Source organism: Drosophila rhopaloa, unplaced genomic scaffold (assembly GCF_018152115.1).
Source record: "Drosophila rhopaloa isolate 14029-0021.01 unplaced genomic scaffold, ASM1815211v1 contig_155, whole genome shotgun sequence".
NCBI lineage: Eukaryota > Metazoa > Arthropoda > Insecta > Diptera > Drosophilidae > Drosophila > Drosophila rhopaloa.
Genome location: NW_025335034.1, coordinates 7,131,052 through 7,144,288, shown reverse-complemented (window position 1 = coordinate 7,144,288; position 13,237 = coordinate 7,131,052). Strand labels below are relative to the sequence as shown.

The 13,237-nt window shown below is 41.1% G+C and overlaps 1 protein-coding gene across 2 annotated transcripts; it reads right to left on the bottom strand.

Annotated features, from left to right (window-relative positions):
• Window positions 1-131: 131 nt before the first annotated feature.
• LOC108048959 (mycosubtilin synthase subunit C) lies at window positions 132-8,401 on the bottom strand. 2 transcript variants are annotated; one of them, XM_017129933.1, is made up of 7 exons: window positions 8,153-8,401; window positions 2,237-3,376; window positions 2,012-2,179; window positions 1,117-1,888; window positions 962-1,052; window positions 721-896; window positions 132-665 (listed from the first exon to the last, which is right to left on the bottom strand). In XM_017129933.1, the coding sequence occupies exons 2-7, from the start codon at window positions 3,342-3,344 to the stop codon at window positions 341-343; spliced, it is 2,640 nt and encodes an 879-aa protein (XP_016985422.1). In that variant the 5' UTR covers window positions 3,345-3,376; window positions 8,153-8,401; the 3' UTR covers window positions 132-340. The 2 variants fall into 2 exon arrangements, with proteins under 2 accessions (XP_016985422.1, XP_016985423.1); XM_017129934.1 differs by having other exon boundaries at window positions 2,237-3,360.
• Between the last annotated feature and the right edge of the window lie 4,836 nt (window positions 8,402-13,237).

The window sequence follows — 13,237 nt, the reverse complement described above, 5'->3', positions numbered from 1 at the left end:
TTCAGTTCAAATATTTACGGAAAAACAATATAAGTTTAACATTTCCATTCACTATCTAGGGATATCTCATTGCAAAAAGTTGGAAGAATCCACGGTCAAGTGAGCGTCAGTAAAATCAAATACCGATGTCGTTATTTATCAATTGTTGTTTCTTTAATTGTCTCGAAGTGGGAAGCTTACAACTAGTCAACACAAACTTACGAAACTTCTCGCCAAGTTACACTATGCCTAGGGCTAATACTAGGTCGTACGCTAACTAGAATAGTTAAATATAATACGTTGTGCGTGATAAATTCGCTGCAGATCTGATTCGCTGACAGGCCCGTCGGACGGGGCGGTCCTACTTGGCCACTTCCTTCCAGTGGACGATGGCGCGCTGCTCGTCCGGAGCATCCTGGAAGGGACGGCTTCCGTCGGAGTGCACGTACTCGTTGACCTGGAAGTTGAGGAGCGTCTTGTAGTGGTAGACGTCGGCCAGTTGCTGTGTCAGCGGACTGGTGTTGGTGGTGAAGATGCCGGCAAACTGCTTCTCGCGGGCCACCCGCAGCACCTCGTGCTCCATGAAGTGCATGCAGGCGATGTTCTCGCGGGGATTCAGCTTCTCGGCGGTTCCCATCATAAACGAGTGCAGGATCTGGTTCAGGCCTTTGGGCAGGTAGTTGTCCCTGTTGGAGACCCACAGTGAGCACATTGATCGAAGGGCACTTATGACTAACTCACCTGATTGGACCCTCGCAGAACTCAAGGAACTCGAAGACGATTAGCAGCTTGGACTTGATGTCGACCTCGGGCTCGTTTCGCGCATCAAAGTTCAGCGCTGTGCCAATGATGCGATCTGTGTTGCGATCGTAGATCACGAAGCTCAAGTCTCGCTCCACCAACACATTCCAAATGTCCTGCGGAATTATGAGGGGGAACAAATTTTGTCTTGTTAAACCACAGGTCTACGATTTGTACTTACGTTCAGAATATCACTGTAGTCGGTTCTCAACACGCCAGGCTTTAGCCACTGCTCCAGGTCGGCTTTATTAAAGAAGCTAGCCACAATGATGCTGCGCGGGAGTTACGGAATTAGTACATTCAACATCAATGACATCTCTGTCAAAAACTACTCACTCTATCACTTCTTGGCGGTGCTCCAGGCGCAGTGGAACCGCCTCCATCTTCAGATGCGGACAGGCATTCAGCGACTCCTCCTCCAGCTGCACTGAGTCATGGTTGGCTGCCATCTTCTCGATAACCTCGCCCAGATTCTTGGCCGCAATGAATTCGGAAATGCCGATGTTGTAGCCCTTCTCGCGCAGCAGGGTCACCGTGAAGATGGAGTTCAGCGAGTTACCGCCCAGCTCGTAGAAGTTGCTGTGGGGGGCCAAGGTTGCCCTTGTGGAGCGTCCAATTACGCCACCCACTGTCTCGAACAGATCACGAGCCGTGAGCTTCAGATCCTCGGGCACCTGGGAGTAGTCAAAGTCTAGAACTATGCTTGAGTCGCCTTCGTTGTTGTTGGCCGTTTCATAGGATTTGAGCAACGCCTGGCGATCCACCTTGCCGTTTACCAGCAGCGGAATATGCTCAAGGATGACCACCTGGGGCGTCATGTAATCGGCCAGCTTGTCCTTAAGGCGCGCCTCCATCTGCATCTCGGTGACCATGGGGGCATCGTCGCGCAGCTTGACAAAGGCCAAAATGGCCTGATCCACCTGGCCGGCATGGTAGCAGAGCACGATGGCCTTCTCCACCAGCGGTAGTTCGGCCACGTTCTTCTCCACCTCGGAAAGGTCGACGCGATGGCCTCGGATCTTCACTTGCGAGTCGGTGCGTCCCTCGTACATAATGCTTCCGTTCTTTAGGGATCCGTAGTCCCCGGTGCGATACAGACGGGCGTATTCTTGGGGGGTAAATTCGGGTTACAATTCGGAATAATTTAAAGTACAGTGATGGTTATGGTAAATAAGTGACTTAAAGTTTTTGTTATTTTAGTTCAGTCAAAGAAAGGTATATCAACACTTACTCTTCTCCACAGCCAGTGGATTCTCCAGGAAGCGCTCAGGATCGCGTCCGTTAACATAACCAGCAGCCAAGTTGAGTCCCGAAGCAAAGATCTCCCCAATCTCGCCGTTCTTTACGGGACGATAGTCGGTATCCAGCAGATAGACAACAGTGTTGGACACAGGAATGCCTACAAGATTAGGGGAAATGGGTTAAATGGAAACGAAGATTCTGAAATAATCCTCACCTATTGGCACATTGTCGTACAAACTCAGCTGCTTCTTGCTCTCGCACGTAAAGTAGGTGACATCGCCCATTACCTCTGTGGATCCATAGAAGTTGTACAGCCGATGTACGCCCTCGTCAAAGTAGTCGAAGAAGCTGCTGGCTAGGGCCACGGATAGGGGTTCCCCTGAGCAGACCCAGATCTGGAGGTTGTACAGAAGTTTCTGGGCAGCTCCCCCTCCCTCCATCTTCAGATACATGAGCAGCGACCGCAGCAGAGTCGGCACCAGCACCAGACGTCTGATCTTGTACCGCTCCAGCAGGGCAACCAATCGCTGTGGATCCTTGGTCACTGCCTTGGGAACCACGAGAATCGCCAGGCCGCACATCAGGGGACCCCAGAGCTCGGCAATCGAATCGACGAAGGTCAAAGCCGTCTTGAAAACGCTCACGGCCTCGTTGGCCGTGTACGGGAAGGTGGCCCACTGCCACTGGAGGCGGTTGAGGATGCTCTCGTGCGGCAGACGCACGCCCTTCGGCACACCCGTGCTGCCCGAGGTGTAGAGGACGATGGCAATGTGGTCGTTGCCGCCGCGCAGCATCTCCTCCGAGAGCAGATTGGAGCCAGATAGCTGAAGGGATTTGGCATACAGTTCCGTGGCGGAGAGGGTGGGAGTTCCCTGAAAACGGCCCGAATCGATGTCGTCGTCGCGGATCACCAGGGTGGGCTTCGCCTCCAGCAGGATGTGGTGGATGCGGTTCGCCGGGAAGCTGGGGTCGATGGGCAAATAGGCGCCACCAGCCTTCCAGATGGCCAGCAGTGTGGTCACCAGTCCCTCCGACGGCTGCATGCACACGGCCACGATGAAGTCCCCATCGCTGTTGGGCTGCAGGAAGCGGCCATGGGTCTCGGCCACCAAGAGACGGGCCGCCCGGTTTGCCCGCTCGTTCATCTGGCGATAGCTGCTCTGACAAGGCACCATTCCGTGTCCTGGACTATCGGGCTGATAGATTAGAGCCACCTTGTCGGCGTGCCGCAGCTGCTGCTCCTCGAAGATGCGGTGCAGAGCTCTCGGCACGAAGTCCTGCTGCAGACCCTTAACAATCGACAACTGTGGCAGCGAACCCATCTTGAAATGGTGTTATCTGTAAAGGGTGTTATCTGCAGTAGTAAACAATTTTAATTAAATATGCAAGCAAATTAAATTAGGATTCTTTTCTATTTAGTATGTCACCAAGGGAGTTTTTAATTTTCATTATTACTCCCAACTTGTATTATTACTTTATTGCCGTAGTAATTAGTTATACGTGCATATTTATAGCGCATCGAGCTAATGGAGCGCTCTCACAATCAATTATTAGAATAAATTAATTTTAAGCCAGGCTCAAACTTATAGATTTACCAGGAGCATTATTTATTTGATTGAATTCTAGTCTCTAAAGATTGCGAAAATTTTATTAATATACTAGAACTTAAATATTTATTTTTTTGTTGACTTATTGTAGGTTCAAGGTAGAGCAAAATTAAATTTTGAAGTGTAAACCTATAAGTTCACTAAAAGGTTCAGTCACTTCAAGTTAAAAAAACAAAGTCTGAAGCATTTCAAGTTATACAAGACTCTATGACTTAAATGAGTCCGAGTGGTTCGACTTAAAAGTGATTTTAAGCCACTTGAATCACTTGGAAACGATAAAGTTAACTATATGACTTGTAAATCTATAGAAAACTTGTAGTAACAAAATCCAACCATATTTGGATTTGAATTTCTTAGCTACTAAAGTTTGGTCAAGTAATTTGTCTAGCAGTTCCAAAGTGCCAGGCTTCAAATAAGGTAAGCTAAACTTACTTGACATCGGAGCAATTTCTAAATACAGCGCGAAAGTGAAAAATTTTAAACCAGAACGCTAGTTAATTTCGACTTTTAATACCCTTGTGCAGTTATATAATATAGACGTCTGATCAGAGGCGTCAGTGGACCGCGCGTTTTCGGGGCTTGTAAAGGAGCGGCAAATTATCTTAGTGGGCGATTTTTGAGAAAAATAAATACTGTTTGTGCACCACGATTTGATGAGGTAGATTTTTAGATATAAATTTTTAAAAAATTACCAGGGAATACATTTTTTCACAATTATTAGGAATCACATATTCAATTTACTCCCATCTATACAAGTGATCGAGTTAAACAAACAAATTACCAATCATATCTTACTTGTAAATGAGTTAACTTAAATATTATTCTTTAATAAAAAAAAAAATATTTGTCAGTTCAAGTGAACTCAAGGGTTATTAAATACATTTACATCAGTTTAACCCGTTCATAGTGAACAAAAATGTATATGTATAAGAATTTATAACAAAGGTATGCACATATGTATTATATTATATTTAATTTCCAAATATGTTAAAAATAATTAAATATAAATAAAATTAACTCTTGATCATCCTATCGGCGGTATTTCAACAAAGAAATATATTTTAGATTACCAAGTTAATTGTAATTAGCAGCAATCTTGGTTTTTATTTCCTTAGGTGTTATTTCGTATTGGTATTTAAACACCACTTGGCAACAGCCACATGTAATTTTAAATTATGGCGACATTTTTATCTCTACGCTTAGCACCATATTTTCTATAACCTATCCGACATACTTTCATTACTGGTTTGGTGAATAGGGAACTAGTGTTCCTCCTTCAAAGTACGTATTATTATTTAATTCATTTGCATAGCCACTTGTTTGCTGATACTAATTACAGTCAGATTAATAAATGTGGGCTTATACTATGAATTCAGTTCTGTTTCGCCATTGGTAATGCATGTGTATGTACTATATTTAGTATATCTCGCCTAGTGCACTTTATTATGCAGTATTCAAATTATATATTTATAAAATAATTTAGTTTGGAAATGTTCCCCTTTTACATACATAGGTGTATCCTAATCTAGCCGGTCTAGACTGTTATTTAAAGAATTCACATAGTTGAAATTTTATCGCTCGGTCGACGGACTTGGCTAGAAGCCTAAAAAACCGCTTGGAATGCGGCATGTTAACTCGTTAATTGCATTAAGCAATCCAATTGCCCGATCCGCAGGCCCAAGATTGCTGGAGGTCTTTAAGCTGCTCTAACCTTATGCTCATGTTCGTTAAGTTCCATTGGCGTGCCATAAAACCCAGCTAAAATGTCATTGTGCCGACCATTTCTGTTGTCCGAGACTGAATCTACTACCTGTATCTGATTCTGCCTGGCTCCAATGTCAAGCGCTCTAATCCAAAACATGAAGACAAGCAGCCGTCTAGAGGCTCAAGAACGGCAATTACGCGTACCCCTGGCCTTTCCTAATGCTAATCTCTGATTTGGTTTTAAAATTTGAGTGGACTTGCGATCTCATTAAGGCACTCCGATTGGGGAAGCGGGAAAGGCGTGGTCACAGGGAAAAGCGAGGTGGTCAGGAAGCTTCTTGGGCCGTTGCGGTATGAATTAGTTATTTATTTCCGCTTCCTCTCCGACTGAGGAGGAAATGGAATGGAAGTAAAGTGAAGGTGGACGGTGGAAGTTAGTTGTAACCATCGCGGCTGTTAAGCGCCAAGCAGGTTATACTTCAATTGCGCAATATCGAAGCTAAAAATTCGCCGCTGGCCCAGTCTTGTCTGCTTCTGGTTCTGGTTTCAGTCTTGCTTGGTTCTGGTTCTTGGTTCTTGGTTGACTGGCACACATTTTTTGGCAGCCAAGCAATTTACAACGGTTTACGGGGCGTATACGTAACAATTTCAAGGCTAGGCAGAAATCATTTCCCAAGCGCCCATTACGTATGCGCCGTGTGAGTCCAATTAGTTTGTTCACTTGCATACACAACTTGTGCTATGTTTGCCGACAATACATATTTGAGTGTCTCGATGCCAGCATATAGTACGTACAGTAGTACATATATTGTATCTGCATACAATGCTGCTCAAGTCCATTGTTTTGGTCCCGCGGCTCGAGTGAATTCTTAAGCCCCTATGGTGCTTAGCATTTCACATCATCGATTTAATGCATCCAGCGACTTCTGTTCACCTTCGCTGCCTCTGTTGATGAGGTGAAATCCATGCGGCTGATTTAATGTTATTACTGTTGCCCCTGTTGCCATTAAACTAACGAAAAAACCATAAAAAGCTAGGTGCCAGTGGCTCGATTGAAAAGCATTTAAGACCGACACACCGAGCAGAGTACGAGTGCTGCTTATAATTTTCCGCCCAAGGTTGCACTTGTGTTAGATTGTTTTCAGTGGGCTCTGTGGCTCTGGGGCTTTTGGAAAATCGTTCCATAATTATCAGCGTGCCATGTAATTGTAATTTACATAATTATTGGCTGCGATTCGGCAGGGTTGAATGACTGTTGGTAGTACCTCCACAACGGCTGCACTTGCCAGATCAACAACATTGCCTAAGGTCGCTGAGTTTATCTAGTATCTCGTGTCGGTAAAATGTTTCCGCTGGTGGCAGTTCCAAAGAGTGTGGCTAATTAATTTGTCGAACCGTCGTGGGAGGCGGGCGAATCAAAACACAACTGTTCTCTCTGTCAAAGTCCGCTTCTGCTCTTTTATTGGGTGTATTACTACGTTTTTTGCCGTGACTGATTTGCTTAATTGAGTAAAAAGCGTCTAATTTAAGCCATGGTGGGCGCACTGCATCTGCACGGCATTGGGGTCGTCCCCGGTGAGTGTGATCTGTTTTTGTCTGAGTGGGGATTTTTTCCCCACCGCCGCTGTTGTTTTCCGCAGTATTTCCGAGTCAATTGGATGACAAGCCCGTATAGAAAAAACCGCACTCAAGAACACAAAACTAACGATCTCTGCAAAGATTCTTACGTCAATGAGGGAATCATTTCGCAAGCTCATTAGCGAGCCAAGTCCAAGTCGGCATATGCAAATTGTGCACCATAAACAGTACTTGTAATCGATATGCGACACTCGTTTAGCACATACTTAACATACTTAATAGCCGATCACTCTGGCCAATGACTCAATTGCAATTATAAATCCATCACCGTTGGCTACCGATCATAAGTATACGCCGTGGTCGCTCTTAATAACAGTTCACAGATGTGTAGCAAGCGATTTGTTAGCCACGCTTAGACAAATTAAATGTCATTTGCTAGGTACTTATGTTAGCGTTCATTATGTCAATGGTGTGTCTGACAAGCCAAGTGGTTGGGTAAGAACCAGGTGCTAAAAGCTAGAAAACCAACTGCAACTGCCAGCAGCTTCTAAGAAAAAGAGGCTATTATCTTCACTTTAGAGCTGCGCTAATTAATTTACCCCCTGTGTCATTACATTTTATGACCTCGCCCCGCCTTGAATTCTGTTTGCCGTTTGCATTTCGAGTGCATTCCCAGGGAATGAGCCGTTTAGCAAATCAAGTTTCCTTTTTATTTTAAGCATCTCGTTTACTTCCTCGAATTGTGACGTTTTTTCAATAAACTGGTTAAGTACACAAAACTGAGTTACTGTTTTGGGTTCTAGAATACAGAGCAGGTCTCGTCTGTTGGCATTTTAAAAATCATTAAAATTAAATTTGAATTAGTTGATTTAAATACAATATTTGGAAGTGCAAAAAGACGAAAAGTAATTACTTTGTAACCATTTCGACAAAAGATACCTTAGCGCATAAAAATTGTGAAGCGAGGTGAAAACAGTTTTGTTCTCTCCATTAATTACTATTTTAATAGTTTATACTAATTGCCTTTTTTGCTCATTATTAGCTTAATGCATTTTATATAATTTTTGTCGGAAATGATGCAATTTTGTAAGAAAATTAGGAACTTGATTTGGGCATTAAATTACGCGAGAATTATTTTGTTTAAAGCTCCTTAACATGCATGGCTAGCCAATTTGCATATTAATTTAGGGAAAGCGAGCTTATCAAATATTAAAAATTTTTTGATTGTCACGTATACGTACCGTGGGTTCTAAAAATGATTGTCACTTGATAATTTGAACAGTTTTTGTATATCTCTTTCAAATGTTTTTCTGTGGCCGTTTAACACTGAGCACGTTTCGCTTATTATTATTACTTCTATATGAGTGAGTCTACCAGATCGATAACTTCCTTTTTGGTCACTTCACTTGCGTTTCACTTTTGATTTTGGGGGACAACCCAAAAAAACTTGCAACGCACTCTGGAAACTTAACGTGCTATGTACTTGTAAACGGCGCTCGCAGACTAATCAGAATCCCAGCACCCGACTATCTTATATATCCGTCCGATCCGCCGCAGTCTCAGTCGCCGCGGGCTGCGCAGTCGCAGTGCTGAGGTGAAGAATGGCAGAGCAGCGGCAGCGGCTGCGGCAGAGCCCAGAATGACAGAAAAAAACCAGTTCCTGGTCTTACAGCCGCTGCAATTACCGCTCACATATAGTAGTGTGGACGCCAGATTAGAATTTGTATCGCTTTAGTTTGGCTGCCATTTTCAGCGGACCGGTGACGTAGGAAATAGAATGAAATTCCTGGCGGTCCCCGCACTTGCTAATTGGCTAGCCACAGTTATGATTATTTCCCTACCCACTAGACGCTTGGAAATCCCTCGCATGACACACAGCTGAAATAGCGAAATGGCTCGATGAAAGTGAGATAACAACTAGAAAGCCGCATTTAAATGGATTTGTCCTTCAGATGTGTTTACGGTGATGGCAAAATAAAACTCATAATATATATTTCGATCAAATTAGAGTAAATCCTTAGACAAACTAAATGGGTTTTCAAATATTTTAGAAAACGGATTTTTGGTAATTTAATAAAATTAATAGTTTAGTTTTCGGAGGTACCCTGCAAGCTATTTTATAAAAGGGTAGCGAGTATCACGTCGGTGTTCTTGACTTAAGTGGTAATTTTTGTGTAAAATCCAATTTGAAAAATTGAAAAACTTTTTTTTTGTTTGTAGCAAACATGTTCTGCCCAAATATTTCTCATCAGTATATACTCAGTTCTAGTGCGCAGATCTCAATTGCTACTGCCTTTTAAAGCTTGAATAGTATTTGAACTTGAATGTGAATGCTATTACAACTTTATTACTACTAACGCCTTTTAGTTACTCAAGTGTCGAATTTATGTCTGGCCATGCCGGAGGAGACTGTGGCCAACGGTGATTGTGATTTACGGCACTTACCGCCCGATTGTTAGTATTTCGTATCGTGCGAAAGTAAATTTGCAATTAAAAATGGAATTTCAAACCAACCGAGGATCGGTGCAATTTGTAGACCGATGCTGTATCTGTCAGTTAAGTTGATCTTCATACATATGTGAGAGGGACTGCTAGCAGTCATGTTGTGCTACCCATTACGAAGTCAGTGTGATAATTTGCAGTTGAAGTATTGCATCGAGGCGCCTGTCCCCTGACTTTTAAGTCAATCATTACTCAATAAATACCCACTGCTTATGGATGCAGCCGAGCTCGTTCAAATCATAGAAAAAATGGACTCCATAAATAGTCGACAAGTCTGAAGTCGATCTTTGCTTACAGTATCAAGGTTAATCAGTCAATTGATTGAATAGTTAAAGAAAGCTCCGGCACATTCGAATGTCCAGGAATCCGAAATTAATATTATATCCAATTAATCGAGTATTAATTAGCAAATAATGGGTGTTCCGCTCAAGAATCCAAAGCAGCAAATCCAAACAACGATGCGGGCAAAGAGTTTGGAACTCTCAAAAGGCATCATTAAAGTACAATGTGGTCTTATTTGCATGTACATATATTAATTTAATTTTAATGAAAGGAAATATGACAGCTGATCGATTAAATAATTCATTTTCGAATTAATGAATAGCTAAATGACTGACTTATTTTAATCGAAACATGAATTAACAGTTTAAAATAAATGAGGTTAATTTGTATTCTATTTTGACTACCGTAAAGGCAATTAAAACTTAAATAGTTGGAATATTAAAAGTTGCGTTCTTGGCGGCAGTTTTACGATTTCAACGCTAGTTGCATTCGCTGTTGATTGACCATAAAAATCGAGGAATTTCTATATATTGCACTATGGAAAAAAATGTTTCAACATTTGCGCAATTTTATTACTAGAGCGTTGAAATTGTGCATAAAAACTTTAAATATTTAAATACAGTATTTATTTTATTTATATATTACCATCCCCTTGAATGCCTAACTTTATAACTTGACAGCTTGTTTTAAAAAAATAAATTTTGAGTTGCTCACTCCATTTGATTTAATCCAGCATCCACTTTCCTAAGACAGTATCTTATTTACAGATTGCCTTCACTTTAAAGAAGAAAGCCACAATAAAGGTAGAATGCTGATCAATACTCACGATTTAATATTAATAAGTCAATCTAGCATTTAATTAGCTGACATTGTTTGCGTTGCAAATTCAAATTGCTCAGTTTTATCTTTTAATTAATCAATTAATTTTTTAAAATATAATTTTTTCGAATTTTTGGACTTTTGGTACTCTATGGTAAGCGTTCAATAAAACAGTATCACCTTCCTTCCCTCAATTGTTTTATTAATTAGGCATTCTGCATTTCAAGAAACTGAGTTTCATGATCAGAATAATAAATGCCTATTAGGGGGTTTACTGCTGGATAAAAAAAGGATTCACATGCGAATTTGGACCGAAACTCTTAACTGGTATTTTATTGAGAATTGGTTTTAAAGTTGCGTCATTTGTTCCCGAAAATGTTATGGCATCGGATTGCTGCTTAAAAAGTGATCTGCAAGAACTCTCAATAAACTGATTAACGAAATCTTATTGATTTCCATTAACCCGAGACACAAAGAGGGTGTGGCTGAACCAATTTCAATTAATCTGTGGTTCTGCCGTGTTCATGTATCTGGTAGATGTACATATATTCGTATCTGGGTTCAATTTACACCCGTGTCACGTTTCCAGATCGCAACGTCAGCGGCCGTGAGGAAGCATCTTTGGAACCGGCTAGTCGTCGGCTGATCTCGCGCATCCGGACTTCCCCAAAAAGAAAGCGTGACACATGCGCCATGTCATCTGGACAATTCTACGAACCGATTCGCTTGTCGGCCACACTTGTGATTGCCGTTTCGCGAGATTTGTTTTTTTTGAGGCACGCTTGTGACGCGATAATTCTGCAACTTTGCACAGAACCAAATCCCCGCAAGTTATACAAATTGCGTTATTTGTTTAAGCATGGAAAATTATTTTTAATCTAATACTTAATTACATAGTTTTGGGCTAGTACAGACAGTAGGGTTATTGTTATAATTATTTAATACTTAAATTTGTTTAAAAAAAAATCCTAAAATTAAAAAATTTTATTAAAAACATATGTAATAATTCAAATAAAACAAATAAACCTGGTTTTAATTTGGCTTAATTCACATGATACATTATGTGTTACTGGTGACATTTGATTTTTTTGTAGTTTGGCTAGTTTTTTTTATAATATTTAAGTTTACACTTTAGTAAACAGAAATCTTTCACATGGCTAAGCTTTCCCACTTCGTGTTAGTAAATATTATGAAATTTTGAATTTCTTTCAGTGTATATTTGCAGGAGGCAGTCGAACTTGTTTTCGCCCCGACAAGTATTTCCCTAAACAACTCGACTCGGGACAATTTACTGTTAAAACTGCCGCCAGCTGGCGAGCGGCTATCCACCTATACAATTCGACGGTGCTGATTGCTTTCGCATTCGGCTGATCGATTCTTTTGATGTTGTTGTGATATGCGACTGTGATTTGGCCTTTTTTGGCTAGCTTTGTTACGCATACGCCATGTTGGACATGACAATGACAGCGCCGCTTTTTGTCAACATGCGAACCACAATCACAACCATCTTAATCGCGAACGTGTCGAGTGCCATGCGGATAATTATTTGCCAGAATCTGGCTTCTGCACTTACGGAAGTGCCGAGCACTTCACCAACCGTACAGCTGGACCAATTCTAATTAAATTACGCGGCCAATCAAACTATCATTAGAGCTGCAGGCCGAAGCCTTCTATCTACGGACTGTGATATTAATGCATAGGCGTGGTGGCGGAGACGGGCCACTTGCTCTTGTTAAATGCAAATGTCGCAAAATGTTAATGAGGGGATTGTAAAAAAATCGATAATATACGATGAAAAAATAATCTATTGAAAGCAGGTGCAAGATTTAAGACCGGGTCAATATTTCCAAGATAAACAGTTCTGGGACTGCCTCACTCACAATTTTTATTTAATTTGACACATTTGGTCATTTTACCATATACAAAACACACGTTTTGACTTTAGCTAATTTTAGTCAAGGAATACGACTACGGAAATATCAGCTCCTAAACCAGATCGTAAATTACTTACTTTGTTAGCAGCATTGATGAATTTGTTAGTCAAGTTGATTCGGCACCTGAAAAATATTTTAAGTAATTAGTTAAGAATGTCGGTTTTTATATACATAACAGCTTGATACAAAAATATTGGCGAATGAAAAGACTTTAGTTTAAAGATTTCCGTAATCCCTGCTATAAAAATGGGTCATAAAATTTTGGAAGTTTTAAATTTACTTCTGCAAACAACCATTTAAAACAAAAGCCTTATCTACACTCAGAGAAAAAAGGTTTTATGTTTTTATATACTCAAGTAAATTTTTCATTCGACCTACGACCAAGCGGTAAAGCTTTCTGCAGGTTTCTTTTTCTTAATAGTACATTTTTTTTATAAACAAATAGTTTTCAAAAAATTGTATTTAATAAAAATGTACTTTACCAATTGAAGTGACCTCCTTCTTGGGATTCTTTCAAAACGGGCCAACTTAAGAATCTGGGTCGCTACAATCTTCTGCTCATCTATTGTGTTGGCTGTAGTACTAAAAAAGGAGGATTATAATCTAATCGAGTATAATCTAATCAACGCTCCTTACTCTTAAATCAGAGTCCCGATTCCCAGAGCACCTTAATAATTCAAGAAGTAGCACCAACATAGACCCTAAATAAAAACAGGAAACGTTTAATTAAATTAAAATTATTGTTTGAGCAAGATAAAGCTTTCATTAGGAAACACGTGCCAATTGTAG